This window comes from Cetorhinus maximus, chromosome 9, assembly GCF_964194155.1.
Source record: "Cetorhinus maximus chromosome 9, sCetMax3.hap1.1, whole genome shotgun sequence".
NCBI classification, from domain to species: Eukaryota; Metazoa; Chordata; class Chondrichthyes; order Lamniformes; family Cetorhinidae; genus Cetorhinus; species Cetorhinus maximus.
In genome coordinates this window covers 79,426,968-79,442,860 of record NC_135887.1, presented here as the reverse complement: position 1 = coordinate 79,442,860, position 15,893 = coordinate 79,426,968, and the positions used below count along the sequence as shown (strand labels likewise).

General features: G+C 40.0%; 1 protein-coding gene across 7 annotated transcripts in view; it reads left to right on the top strand.

The window, feature by feature from the left end:
- Positions 1–15,893, top strand: part of ptdss2 (phosphatidylserine synthase 2) — a 93,914-nt gene that overhangs the window by 33,199 nt on the left and 44,822 nt on the right. For all 7 annotated transcript variants that reach the window (XM_078548926.1, XM_078548923.1, XM_078548921.1 and 4 more), the window contains exons 4-6: positions 1,381–1,448; positions 11,666–11,800; positions 15,803–15,853. In XM_078548926.1, the coding sequence (XP_078405052.1) occupies positions 1,381–1,448; positions 11,666–11,800; positions 15,803–15,853 (254 nt within the window). The remainder of the gene's footprint in view (positions 1–1,380; positions 1,449–11,665; positions 11,801–15,802; positions 15,854–15,893) is intronic.

Below are 15,893 nucleotides of genomic sequence, written 5' to 3'. Positions count from 1 at the left end.
AAATATAGACTGGTGCTGTATAATTGGAGACCTTGGGCAACACAGGTGTGTTTATCCCTGTAAGGAAAGGTGAAGAAAAGTTGGCCTGCATGAAATACAACTGATCCACATGCTAGTATCTTTTTCTGTGGAGAGGGAGAAGGGATATGACATGGTTCTGGTACCTTGCATGTCATTTTACAACAGTTGGCATTTATACAGATCCTATAACAAGATTATGTACTTCATAGGAGTGATATCAAACCGTATTTGGCACTGAGCTGCAAAGGTATTAGGACAGTTTACCGAAATAATGCCTAAAGACCTCGTTTTAAAAAAATGTCTATTCTGTGAGGGCAGAGAGATTTGGGGAGGGAATGCCAGAATTTAGGGTCCAGGCAGCTCTAAGCACAGCTGCCAATGCTGGGGTGACTGAGATTATGATTGGGCAAGAGGCTAGAATTGGAATATAGAAATTTGAGTTGTAGGGTTGGAGGAGTTTAGAGATGGGGAGGGATGAAATGATGTGGGAATGTGAAATTTGAATTTGACTTTTGGCTGGACTAAGAGCCAACTTAACTCAACGAGCATAGCTGCTTTTTTGACCTGTTACATTTTCAAAAAGACCGACTGTGTCTCAAAATGACCAATTCTCGCCCTTTCCAATCGTAATCAGGTGGTTTGAACGTAATTTCTAATAGGTTTGAAATGATTTATGTAAAATTGCACAACTTTGAAAGATGAGGCCATCACTTGCCACTTATGTAGTATATTCCAAATAAACATGGGGAAGTTTCTTTTAAATGCTGCATGCATCCACCTTGACAACCCATCATTTTTTTTCCCTCTTGAATTGATCTTGTGGAGCAGGATGAAACGCAGGGCGTTTGGGTATTACTTCTTGTGCTGAGTGTCAGTAGGAGTCGTAGCTTAAGTCCAAACTATCCACACCCATGTTTGCTCTGACCTTAGGGTTTAGTTATGCTTCTACAATCATATTGCCAGAAAGTGGGCACTGGATGTGGCTCTCGGGACTTTGGTCATACACCCCTGCTCTGTCATTCTCTTAGTTATTCAGTTTCCTCCCTGTGGGACAAGGCCTCACCAGCTCACCTTGACATATCAGGTCTTGGGAATCATTGGTGAAAAGCTATACCTTATCACCCACTGCTCACGAGGCTTTTGCAAGTGATTCTTGAAAAAAAAGAGTACTTCACCTCAGGAGGACAGGGAGGTGTGATGGTTACTCTTATGGCATCGAGGAAGATTGTAACTGCTCTGGTTATTTAGATCATAGCTTACAATTGATTGCTGATCAGTTCCCAGGCAGCGTAGTATATTTTGGAACTGAAGTCATTAATTATTTTAAAGTATTCTATAATTGGACATTCTCTCTTGCAGCATATTGGAGATTCTGGTTATGTGTCAGTGTTGTGTATGAGCTGTTCCTCATCTTCATACTTTTTCAGGTAAGGAAATAGTCTTTGGTTCTTCATTCAAAGGTCTTTAAATATCCCCCACAAAACTGCTTCAGGACCCATATGTTTGAGCAGTAGATTTATACTTGCAAAGCTTTGCTCTGCCCAGCTATGGTAAACACTGATGTTGATGACATCTCTAGTTAAGCTCCACATTGAATGTTTTTTGCGGGGACTCATTGTTGACATTGTGTTTGTGCTGAGCTGTGAAATACAAATGCTGCTTTGATCTAAATGCTGATTTAAACTGTGCTCATTTCTGAACTCCATAACCAATCTGACTGCTGATGGCTGTAAATGTGGATGGATTCTTTACATGACTTTAATTGGTCTACTTGATTATTTATTAAATACTAAAATGCTTCTAAGAAGCCTAGCACTGCAGTTGAATGTGCATTGTAACATTTAGCTGAAATGGAATTTGTACTTTGCTTTATCTCCATTCTACTTTTGAATTCCACATTTTGTATGCAGTGATTTTCTACCAAGTTTTTGCACCACTTTTTGTTCTTTTGGCTCTCTGTCTGGCTCGCGACTCACTCATATTTGAAGCAATAGCAGAACTAAGACCTTTAAATCTGAAATTTGAGTACTGTTCTACAGTCCCCTTCATGTTTCAACATTCAACTCCATTTAATTTTTCCTACGTTCAAAATCTGATCTTCAGTAAGAATATTGAGATTTCTGTAGGAACCCAGTCAGATGAGACATTTTCAAAATTAACAGCAGCTTTAGTGTGGAATACTAGCACTGAAGTTAACAATTCTTCAGTTAAATTCCACATGTCGTCATGGATATGTTTTGTGGAAAATTGAATTTTTCACTTCTCTTCATCCAAATCGTGTTCCCATCTGCCTTATCTGTACATGCAAACTATTGCATAAAAAGCATCTTCATAGTGTATCCATATACTAGAGATGATCTTTGAAAACTGATCCATTCTGTTTAATTTCATCTGTATATCAATATGCATATTTTAGATTATAGACTCAATCTTAGAGCAAATAATTAGTTATATGATCCTACCAAGGTTAACTCGGGATGGAATAGTCCAAAAGGCTTTTGCATTTGTCTTGCATAATTACGTATTACTCAACGTATTTGGCCAGTTTGTAAGCAGTGTGTTCAGGAGCCGAAGCTTTTATGCGTGACTTGTGTTATTTAAATTTCCTCTTCATGGTAGAAGGCCACCTCAATGTGCTGCTAAAAACTGATTGTGTACAAAGCCACTAATCTACAACTAATATATAATTTATTATAGGCAGTGTTAAGAGACTGAAGATGATTCTGTGTTAGCTCAGTTTAGTGGAGCAAGTATTTGCATTTAAATGTAATGTAGTTCCCATGTCACTTTATATCTGGTCGTTTGTGCTGCATCTGACCCGAGAGTGTTGATATTGGACACTGGAAAGGAGGCGAGTGTTGTGTTCCCACTGTCTTCATTTTTTACCGTAAGTATTAATTCAAATAGAATGCTTCGTAGAGCTTTATTCATTTTGCTGGTGCATCCTTTGCCATTTTTCATATCAGCATTTTTGTTTATTTACTGATTTCTCCAACTTCTGCAGTTTCTAAAAATCAAAATTAAAGTTAGCACAATATGCTCTAGGATTGAGTTGGTTATTTAGAAGCTAGTTGAATAGTGCACTGTAGTGAGGGGTAACCTTATGATTTATGCTAATTGGACCAATTGATTACATCATAGTACTAAGCAGCCCTGGTTCCTCAATGCACTTTACTGGGCTGGAATCAGTGGCTGGATTGACCATTGCACCAGGAGTTAAAGGTCTGGATATTTCCAGCAAGGAGTATAAAATTCTATAAATGTTTTCCTATTTCAATTGTGTTAAGTTAAATAAGTAATTTGTTATGAGGTCTGTTAATAAAACCTGATTAACCAGAGTCTGTAAATCAATTCAGGATCAAAATTGTACTTGAAAGCAGCTTGACCATTAATATAATGCTCAATCTCAAAGCCTGATCCCTGACCAGACAATACAGAATGTTAATTATTTGATGTTGCAATATCTTAATCCCATTGATAGTATTGAGATTTGATGAGCCAGAAATCAAACTCCCCTTTTCTACTACTAATAACTTCTGAGTAATTCCTTGAAATGGACACTGAGTGAATTGAGAGCCACTTTAGAGAGGAGGGTGAGGCTGTTCCTGGGTTCTAATAGCAGCACATGTAGCATTACTTGGTGCCTTTAGGAAAGACAGGAAGTAAACTGGGACAGTGGCCTTGAGTCAGATGCAAGCTTTACCATTCTTCAGCTCTTGTGTTTGTGCGGCATCAGAAACATGAGAATGCTCTTCATAAGCTGCATGTGTAGTGTCTGAGAAATCTGCATGTATATGAGAAAATGGATAAATACTGCTTTTTCATCCCTAACTGCCCAGTTCTGCTGCATTTATAATATCTTAAGCTTATACTCACTATTTTTGTGACTCATCTCTTGGGAGTGCCAAAATACTACACTCAAAACAGAATATTTATGATCACATAGATAAATAAATGTAGGGGAGGCAATTTACCCAGTCAAGCTCATCCATCCATAGAAACCTTAGAGTTCTTGCCCTCCTCATCATAGCCTCCTCTAACAGTATCCCAAGGCGTTGAAGAGTTTTTGCCTCTACTACATTTCCCAGAAGGTCACCATTCCAGGTATTTAATCAACTTACTTGTAGTGCTTCCTGACTCCTCTCATAAGGTTTAAGTTAAAGTTATGCTCTGTATTGCTCTTGCTGTTCCATATTGTAACTTGTATACCTCTATACACTTGATATTTTGTTTCCTTTTAAAAGAGCTACTGTCATTCTTTTAAGGTTGGATAGTCTGAGTTTTTATAGCCTGTTCTATAACTAGTATTCTGTGGCATAAGGGATCAAGCCTCATGGTTGTTATATCTCTTGTGGCTAAGCTAAGCAGTACTCTTAGCAGGGTGTGTTATAGTTTCAGTGTAACCACCTCAGATTTGATGACATGACTTAACATTGTTAGCTTTTTTGATTTTGAGCAGGTGACCAAAAGCTTGTTCAGAGAGTTAGGTTTTCAGGAGCATTGTAAAGGAGGAACAAGGTGGAGAGGTGTAGAGAAGGTGCCTCATTATCTTTGGGCCTAGGCAGCTGAAGGCACAGCTGGCAGTGATCGAGCAGAGAAAATTGGGGCTGTGCAAGAGGCCAGAATTGGATGGGTGTAAAGATCTCTGAGGATTTAGGACTGGAGGAGGTTGGAGATAGGGAGGGTCAAGGCCATGGAGGGATTTGTGAACGAGGATGATAATTTTGAAACTGAGGCATTTCTGGAACAGCAGGCACTGCAGGTCAGCAAACACAGAGGTGATGAGTGAACAGGACTTGATGTGAGTTATGATACAAGTAGCAGTGTTTTGGATGAGCTGAAATTTAGAGGGCAAAATGTGGGAGACCAGCAAGGAGACTTAGAACAGTAGAACTTATAGAGGTAATAAAAGCATGAGTGAGTGGTTTGGATAAGCTGAGGTAGGGCAGGTAAGGGTAATGTTATGGAGGTCGCAGTAAATGGTCTCAGTGATGGAGAGGGCCTAGAGTGTGAATCTCAGCTGAGGTTCAGATTGTGGTTTATCCTCATCCAGGAGTCAGGGAGCAGGATGCTGTCCCTAACAAGAACATTTAAACATACCTGCTTTAAAGACAAAATAGATATTGTTTGAACAACATGCAGATGGGTTGCAAAACTGAGTTGCCATCATCATCTTCATACCTTACCACCTCTCATTTACCTTCATAACATAATCACCCAGCTCAACTGAATCAACCTTTTTGTTACCTCGCTATCAGCCAAAATAGACTTCAAAGATACCTTCAAACATTTGTCCAAAGCCCTTCATTCCAATAGCCTAAAAAGAACTTGCATTTATTAAAAATTACGAACATCTCCACATCTCCCCAGCTAGCCAATTAATTACTCCACTCTTTCCTTTTGGTAACTCTGCTTTCATAGCAGAAAGATATGAGATTTTTCTCCACCTGTTACTACCCTAGGCAAAGGTGCTGAGGAGATTTACCAGTATGCTACCAGAAATTAGAGATTTCAATTATGTGAAGAGATGAGGAAGTTGGGATTGTTCTCCTTTGAACAGAGAAGGCCAAGGGCAGATTTGTTCTTTTTGAACTCACTGCCTGAAGGTGGGTCCTTGGTGATTATTCGCCTAACCATGATTTTCTTTTACTACGGGGTAGGGTGGGGAGGCAGGCCCTGGGTCTATTAAGCTGGAAAGGGATTGAACCTTGTGTGTTTGGAGTTAATCTGATCCACACGCTAGCTGTATAGCCCACCAAGGACAGATTTAAGAGTGTTTGAGATTATGAGAGATAGATGGGAGAAGCTGTTTCCACTTACAGGAAGATTGGCAACCAGAGGTTATAGATGTAAAATAATTTTACAAAAGAACCAGGGGGAATGAGAATTTTTGTTCTGAGTAGCAAGTTGTGATCTACATTGCACTGCCTGGAAGGGGGATGGAAGCTGATACAATAATGACATTAAAAGTGAATTGTTCATATACTTGAAAGAGATCAGTGTTGTGAAGAAAGAACAGGGGAGTAGGACTAATTGAACAACTCTTTCAAAGAGTTGACGCAATGGGTGGAATGGCCCCCTTTGCTTTATCATTCAATGACTAAGATAGATTAGTTGTGGCAGTTCACTGTTCTACTCTGGTAAGCCTTATTCCCTATTGACCTGAATTTTAAATGAGGATTTACAGATTCACCCTTATCCAGCTGCCTGTGGCTTCCTACTGTGTATTCAGATGAAATATGATTTCAACAAGCTTGAGGAAAAATACCACATGCCAGGTGGTTGGAGAAAAGACAATACATTGGCGTATGAAGTAAACATGTCCTATTATATATGAAGAGTTCGCTGCAATTTGACACCTATGGTTGGCCAATATTAAACGTTCACAAACAGATGATAGAATGACTTTTTTAATATGGGGAAGAATAATAAGGGGTATCCTATGCTGTTCAAAACTCAACAATTTACCCATTTTGTAAATATTCCAGCCCACTGTCAGATGAGCCATTTTGGAAGTCATAACATCATGTAAATTTTTTTTAACTTATTTTTGGTTTGAATTGATGTCATGCCCAGTAAAGGCATATCATATTCATAACCTTACACTGAGCTTATATGGAAACTGTCTTTCATTTGTTTAAAATGGAAACTGATAAACTGTTAAGATGGCTGCCAAGGGGTCAGGTGACCTTTGATTATTCGACACAGAACTGTCCGGAAGCTTGACAATATAAATTGAATAACCATGGGTGGGGGATGTAGAATTAGGGCATTCAGGACTGTAAGGGTTAATGTGGGACTGGGGAAACTGTACTGTCCACGTTATGATGTAGAGAGTCACATGGGAGTAGTATAGTGTAGTGGTGAGTTTGGCAGAGTTGGCATGAAGACAGATACAGGATACAGCCCTGTCTAGGTGCTATGTATATAGTTGTGTGTTATTAATAAAAAGTTATTGTTTAATCATACAAGCCTCTAAACCTCTTCATGAGACAATATACAACCGTACAACAGGGGCCTCTCCTGGAATGGACATTCCAAGACAAATGATACCTGTGATATCCATACCTACCATTGTTAGAAGCCTACTCAAAACAGAGGCAATGGATTCCTAGATTCTGTATCCAGGTTTGCAATTCAAAAAAAGAAAGCTGATGAGACCAGTTATCCACAAGTGTGAAAGACCACAATCTATCTCTCATTGTAAATCAATGGTCTTTTAGCTTTAAGCCATTCTTGATGGACAATGGCTGTTGACCATGTGACCGAAATTGGCTTCTGTTACTGAGATCCTATATTATTTGAAGACACAGAAGAAATCTGGGCAGACTGCAAAAGAACACCACCAAACTAACAGCTGAAGAGAGGCTGTGCCATCTTTGCATTCTCACAACTACTAGCTATCAGCCAGCCTGAGAACCAGACTCTGAAACTACATGCAAGCCATCAAGCAGCCAAGTACTCAATCTTTTCCAGTTTCAAAGTTCACCAGCGGATCAACATCTTACATATTTGACTACAAGCAACCTGCTGCGCTTTACAAGACCCTCACTCAACTTTAAATCCTATCCGTTCAAGAAGCCACAGACCTGCCATGTGGGAGACAAATTTGTAAATCAGAGACAGAATTAACTGTAATCTGTAAAAGTGTGCTACCTTTATCTGTATCCAGTGTATGTGCGTGTGTAAATGAAACTGAGTGTGATGTTGCATTAAGTCTGGGCAAGCTTGTGACAATAAATACTCTTCATTATGCACTCTCAAAAGTTTGCTGCTGAATCATTTAATTGGAATACACACTCCAGGGTAAGAAAAGATGCACTTCTTTCCACACCAAACTTACTGATTACGGGCCATAAGAGAGCAAATATATTCTTTCCATGAGATTCGTGAGTGATTAAATGAGCTGAAAGCAAGCAAAGGGCTTGTTTTCAACTGTGCTGGATCCACAACTAAATTTTTAGACAAGTTAAGTTGTAATCATAATTTAAAGTTATGGTCATTGACATTTTTTTTGAAAAACCCAGATACTTGGATTTCTGTAGATACGATACATCTATATATTGGTGAGAAAAATAAATTTGTGCACGCTTGTTTAGAACACTCTTTTAAGCTCTGAAACATTGGGTTGCATCTAGCCCAAATTGATTGGTGAATGTCATCTCTGGCTGTTTAATGAAATGAATTTTGGAACACTTTTTTTTCTTCAACATTTTTTCTTCAAATGAATGGGCAATGTTACAGGGAACATGCAGGTACATTAAACAATGATCGCAAGTTGATGTTAAAAGGAAAAATTACTGTCAAAAGAATACTATAATTGTAAACTTTACTACATTTTCCCTCCAACCCACCAAACGATTTGGGTGAAATTGCAAGAATTAGGGGCAATCTCATTTTCTTGCCCCTCATTAACAGCCTTGCTGCTTTGAGCCTTGGAGCTGACGTCACCAACAATTCCAGTGCCTCTGGTTGAAATTCTTCTGTAAGTGACTCTAGACCTGACAGTAACATGGCAATTCAATATTTGTTGCTGTATTTTGTCCTTTTGTCTAGCTGGTAAACTAAGATATTAGCACCTTATTCCAGAGTAGTTTGCTATTGAGGTGGAGGATTGAGCTGCAGTTGGTTAGGGGAGGGATGGGCTCACCCTGAATCAATAACTCAGCGAACGTTTGAATCGTAAACTTTTGTGTTGTAAGACTTCAGCTTTTATCTGGGCTATTTGATGTCCTACTGCTTGCAGGGTTGCCTGGATGATGGATTCTAGCAAGTGTAGTGCTGTATGTAGGCACCTACCTGCTCCACAGCCTGGGAGCAGCCCTGCAAAACTGCTACTGGTATCACAACACCTGAAAGCAAGCAAGAGCCTGACTGAGATTTTATGAATGATGCACTTCATTAAGTCTTTTGTGTGGTGAAAATTTTACTTGCCACTTTTCAACTCAAGCCTGAGTGTTGCCCAGGTCTTGCTGCATGTGGGCATAGATTGGTTCTTCATCTGGAGTTGTGAATGGAGCTGAACCTGGTGTAATTGTCATCAAACATTCCCTACTTCTGACCTTGTGAAAGAGGGGAGGTCATTAATGAAGCAATTGAAGTTGGTTGGGCTTAGGACAGTGCCCTGAAAAGCTCCTGCGGCAATGTCCTAGGGTTGAGATGATAGGTCTCCAACAGCTACAACAATCTTCCTTTGTGTTAGATGTGGCTCTAGCCAATGGAGAGTTTCCCCCCAATTCCCCTTGTTCAATTTTACTTGGGCTGCTTCATGCCATATTTGGTCAAATGCTGCCTTGATGCTAAGGGCAGTCTCTCATGCCTTACATCTGGAATTTAGCTCCTTTGACCACATTTGGACCAAGGCTGTAGTCAGGCCTGGAGCCAGGTAATCCTGGCAGAACCCACACAGCATTGGTGAGCAGGTTATTGGTGAGGAAATGCCTCTTGAGCACTCGTTTGAAGACACCTTCCATCACTTTGAGTTAGACTGGGGTGGTAATTGGCCAGATTGGATTTGTCCTACTTTTATTGGACAGTACATACTTGAACAATTTTCCACTTTGTCAGATCTGGTGCTGTAACTGTACTGTAACAATTTAGTTTGGCTAGAGGTACAGATTTCTGGAGCACGGTATTCAGCACTGCAGCCGTTGCTATCTAATTATTCTATCAAAAATAGAATTGGTATAAGAGTTTTGAATGAACTACAACATATAGTAGTATACTGGATGTACCTGAGTTCTCATAATGAATCCTGAGCTCAATAAAGATCCATGTAGTATGACTGACTTACCAGGGTACTCCTGTTGGATCAAGGAACATCCACGCATTAAAAAACCTGATTCTGCAGTTGTTACAGCTGATGTCTATGAACTCTGGTGTTTAAAATAACCAAATGAATTGGAACAAGAAAGCAATCCAAAGCTAATAAGCTACCATTGCTGATGGACATTGAAGACACCACAGAGAGTACATTCTTTGCTGTTGCTACCCTCTGCTTTTCCCAAGTGGTGTTCAACATGGCGGAGTACTGATTCACCAGCTGAGGCTGGACGGTAGGTGGTAATCAGAAGGAGGTTTTCTTGCCCTTGTTCGACCTAATGTCATGAAACTTAATGGGCTCCAGAGTCAATGTTGAGGACCCCCAGGGCCTCTCCGTCCCTCCAGTTTACCACTATGCCACCACCTCTGTCTCATTAGGAGGACAGAACCAGGGCAATGTTTCCTCTAAGCTGCACAATCATGCAGCAACTCACAAGTTTCTGCGCAAGCCGGCCCCTCTTACGTTACTGCATGTATGCAGCTGCATGAAAGAATTTAAAGGATCAGTGCACTTAAATAGGCTGTGCACAATAAAAATCTTCAGATGGCCCAGTTAACCCATGGATGATGAATGAGTCACTTTAACTGAAAGTGACTATCAGGCTGTTTCTTGAGATGTCCATGGGACAGCTTCCTAATTTTGGCGCAATTCCTTAGATGTTAAGGAGAGGACTTTGCAGGGTTGTCTGGGCTTGTTGTGCCTTTGTTGTTTCCAATGCTGGGTCCACCCGGTTTTATTCTAGGTTTTTCATAGTGATTTGATACAACTGAGTGGCTTGCTAGGCCATTTCAGAGGGAGGTTAACAGTCGCACATGGCCAAATCTGGTAAGAACGGCAGATTTCCTTCCTAAAGGGCATTTGTGAACCAGATAAGTTTTTCCAACAATCTGGTTGTTTATTGATCACCATTATTTATGCAAGCTTTTTATTGCAGATTTATTTAATTAACTGAATTTAAATTCCCCAGTTGCCCTGGTGGGGTTAGAACTCGTTCCTTCAGATCATTAGTGCAGGCCTCAAGGTTACTAACCCAGTAAAGTAAGCACTGTGCAGTCTACCCAAGTAATTGTTGTGTTAATTTCTGGTTATGCTAAAGCTCCCTTGTTTATATTGCAGGGTGCATTGTACGCTAATGAGATTTGAACAAGTGTTCTTTCTAGAACAGGCAATATCTGTTTGAAGTCTCATCTGGAAGACAGCGCCCACAACAATGCAGCATTCTCTTAGTGGCACTTTACTATGCATATGTCTTATCTCATTTGTGCACAGTTGGTGCAGAATTGTATCTTGAACTTTACCAAAATAGTTATGTAGATTTTGTCTGCTGAATGAAAATGCCTTGCTGGCTTCTGAAAGTAGCCTGCAAATAAACCCTGAATTAGAGCACAGGCTGCATGCTGGCACTTCATATTTTTCAGCCACTAGCGGTTTGGGCTGGAGGTAGCGATTGAAAATTCCATTTCTGGAGGGCTTCACTGGCCCTCAGCAAGTATACTGGGTTATTTATACTGCAGTTACTGCCATTGCATTTGGAGCAAAGTGTGTAAAGGGAGCATCAATGTAACCAGTTCAATTAACGTGCTAATTTGCAAGAAGAGGAGACAGTTATATATAAGAGATATAATTTTTTACTGCAGAAGTTCTTAACATTTGAACACTTGATGGACATGTGTTTTATTTGATTAACTTTTGTCTCCAGGTTCTATTCAATCAGATAAAATGACACGCATATTAATATCAGTTAATCATGCACCTAGGTTCTGTAACATTTACCGATGTATTTCTGCAGCATTACATGATGTTTGATTTTTGTTTCCACAGACTGTCCAGGATGGTCGTCAATTCATGAAATTCATTGATCCTAAACTGGGTGTCCCTTTACCAGAGAGGGACTATGGCGGGAACTGCCTTATCTTTGACCCAGGAAATAAGACGGATCCATATCACAACATCTGGGTGAGATTGATTTGCATTTCTAAACTGCTGTATCCCCCCTCCTTCCACCTGCATAGAATCGTATACAGTGGATGGAATCCAGTGACACTATAACTCTTGCAGTGTCACCATCTCAAATTTTCAGAATATTGGCAACACTTTGTTTTTTATCCCAGTCTTTCCTTTCTTGAAATTAGGCTCCTTTGCAGTTAGGTTTCATGACTCTGTACTAGTTCACCCATGTAGTTATTCCTGCATGATCCATAACCAACGATGTGGCAAACAAAATCAGGGATGCCAAAATCTTGGAGGATTGTAAGGAGTAGGAAGCTCCAGAGTTGGGGAGGGAGCAAGTCATGAGGGGATTTGAAATCAAGGATGAATATTAAAAATTGAGGTATCTCTGAACCATGATGTACATCTGCAAACACGGGGCTGTGGGTAAATGGACTTGGTTCGAGTTAGGATACAGGCAACAGATCTAAGCTTGAGTTTACTGCATTGAAATGATGAGGTTTTCAAAACCATGTGAGTCAAGGCATATGCAGGAATGGAGGATGTTATGGAGATGGAAGTAGAGGGAAAAATTGACCAGGGTTGTTTCTCCCCTGATTGATATCTGGAAATCCAAGCTAGAGGATTGGATAAGGGGACATCCGGTTTGGGTGGGGGGGGCGGGTGGGGGTGGCGTATTGGTGTTGTCACTGGATTGATAATCTAGAGACCCGGGATAATGCTCAGGGGACCTGGGTTCGAATTCCACCATGGCAGATGGTGGACTTTCAATTCAATAAAAAAAAATCTGGTACTAAAAGCCTGATGATGATCATGAAACCATTGCCAATTGTCGTAAAAACTCATCTGATTCACTAATGTCCTTTAGGGGAGGAAACCTGCTGGCCTACATGTGACTCCAGACCCACAGCAATGTGGTTGACTCTTAAAGTCCCCCCTGAACAGGGCAATTAGGGATGGGCAATAAATGCTGGCCTAATCAGCAATGCCCACATCCCATGAATGAATAAAAGAGTCCTACTCATGCCATAACCTGTGGAATACAACCTGCAGAAGTGAACATTTATTATCAGAGCTGTGACACATATTATGATCACTTTGGTAAAGAAGCAGAGGGCAACAGTACTCTCCCTCCCCTGCGCGTCTCTTCCCCCCACCCCCCACCATGAAGAATCGATGTATTCAGTAAGGGAGAAAGTTATAGAGTTATAGTCATAAAGAATTACATTGTATACAGAGGCGCAGTTATCTGTAGCCTTTCCTTATCTTACCTGTTAGATGTATTTGTGATATCATTTCAGTGAATAATTTATTCAATTGACACACTATATCACAGTAGAAAGCTGTTGTTTACCATAATATTCTTGTTTAAACCTTGTGTCAGAAATGCGCAGTGATTCTTACTGGATAGCTGTCCTTTGTATTTGTGACTTGTTGCATGTGTGCATTTAATGTGAATCAGGTTTGGTCTCCAAGCCCAGTATGCATCATTAACTTTTCTTTATACCAGCTTTTTACTCAGTAAATGTGGCCTGAGGGCATTGGTTTATTTGATTATACCGCATCAAAGCTCTCAACACTCCATTTGAGTTCATAACTGGAACAATGGCTTTGAAGCTTCGCTGGGGAGGAAAATGTCATGGTTTAATTTACAACATCTGCTAATGGCAGTTGAAGCTCCATTTATTATTCATATGCTTATTATAGTTTTTCTTTCAGATTTTTAAAAGGTAATAAGCAGTTAGCAAATCTGTGCCCAATTAAGGGTGGGAAAATCTCTGGTTTTATTTTGAATTTTGTGCATTTTTTTATCCACTTTTTTTCTCCCCCCCAAAGTGATGAACCATTTCCAAACTAGAAGGTAGATAGAGTACCTTGAGAGCTTCCAAGTGTAGCTTTGTATTATTTTCTCCTTGCCCCATGCGAGTGCCCTTTTCAAATAACTTGCCAATGATCAGGAATTGGCTCTGCAGGGAGTCCAAGACTATTGTTAGGAAGGAACAGAGGAACAGGAATAGGCCATTTGCCCCTCGAGCCTGATCCACCTTTCAGTAAGATCATGGCTGATCTGGTTGTGGTCTGAGCTCTACTTTTCTGCCCCCCCCCCGCCCAATAAGCCTGAATCCCCTTGCTTAACAAAAATCTGTCTAACTGTGCCTTGAATGAATTCAAGTTCCCAGCCTCCACTACTTTCTGGGGAAGAGAATTCCATAGCCGAATGACCCTTTGGGAGAAAACGTTTCTTCTCGCCTCTGTCTTAAAAGAGAGACCTCTTATTTTTGAACTGTGTCCCTGAATTTTTGTCTCATCTCAGGACTGAGCCCAGTGAATCTTCTATGAACTGCTTCTAAAGTGATTTAAAAAAGGAGACCAAAACTGCACATAGTACTCCAGATGTGGTCTCACCAAGGCCCTGTACAACTGTAGTAAAAATTTCTTTCTTTTATATTCTATCCCTCTTGCAATAAATGCCAATGTTCCATTTGCCTTCCTAATCACTTGTTGTACCTGCATACTAACTTTGTGATTCATGTACCAGGGCACCTAGATTCCTCTACCACCAAGACCTGCAATCTTTCTCCATTTGAATAGTATGCTGCTTTTCTATTCTTCCTGCAAAATGAACAGGTTCACATTTACGCAGTTTATACTCCATCTGTCAAATTTTTGTCCACTCTCTTAACCTGCCTATGTTTATTTGCAGACTCCCCATCTCCTCTTGACAACTTATTTTCATACCTATCTTGGTGTCATCAGCAAATTTAGCTACCATACATTTACTCCCTTCATCCAAGGCATTGATATAGATTAGAAATAGCACTGATCCCTGTGGCATTCCACCAGTTACAGCTTGTCAATCAGAAAAAGACCCATATATCCCAACTGTCTGCTTCCTGTTAGCCACCCAATCTTTTATCCATGCTAATATGTTACCCCCTACACAATGTGCTCTTACCTTGTGTAGTAACATTTGATGTGGTACCTTATCAAATGCCTTTTGGAAATCCCAAGTAAACCGCATCTACCTGTTTCCTTTATCCACCTTGAATGTTACTTTAATAGATTAGGTCAGCACGATTTCCCTTTCATGGCCATGTTACCTCTGACTGATAAAATCGTTATTATCTAAGCATCCTGCTATAAACCCCTTAATAATGGATTCCAGCACTTTCCATATGACAAATGTTAGGCTAGCTGGCCTATAGTTTCCTGCTTTCTGCCTCCCTCCTTTCTTGAATAAAGGTGTTACATTAGCTATTTTCCAATCTGCTGGAACCTTTCCAGAATCCAAGGAATTTTGGAAGATTATAATGAATGCTATCTGTGCTGCCAGTTCTTTTTTAAGACCCTAGGATGCGGGCCATTGAAACTTGTCAGCCATTTGCTCTAATAGTTTTTCTAGCATCTTTTCCCTGGTGATGATGATTGTATTAAGTTCATCCCTCCCTATCATCTCTTGATTTTCAAGAATCTTTGAGAAGTTTTCTAAGTCCTCTACCTTGAAGACAGATGCAAAATACCTGTTTAATGCCTCCACCATTTCTTTGTTTTCCATTATCAGCTCCCCAGACTCTCACTCTAGAGAACCAACACTAGCTTTAGTTGCTCTTTTCCTGTTCAAATACTTGTAGAAACTTTTACTATCAGTTTTTGTTACCAGCTGGTTCACTCAGTCTAATTGTACTGTGTTGCCAAAATTGCTTTGCTTTAAATGTTTGTAGTCCAGTGTTAATATTTAGTTGCTTCTGCAATCATAAGCAGTAAAGTTAGATAGTTGCCTGTTGAGCTTTATGTAATATATTCATTTTTTTCTCCCCAGAGATCGATCAGTGAGGTAAAGTAGCTTTTTAAAAGAGGCACATTGAGACTATTACAAGCGATGGGTAAAATATTAATTTTGTCAGATAATTGATGATGGGGCAAGTACTTTGTATGTTTAAAAAAAAAGAAATCTGAAGTTTAATTAAAAGCTTTTCTTTAAAATATAAAATGTTTGTTGTGTTTTAGGATAAATTGGATGGATTTGTCCCAGCCCATTTCCTGGGCTGGTACCTTAAGGTAAGACTAGAACTGGATCAGCTTTCCCTCACAACTATTT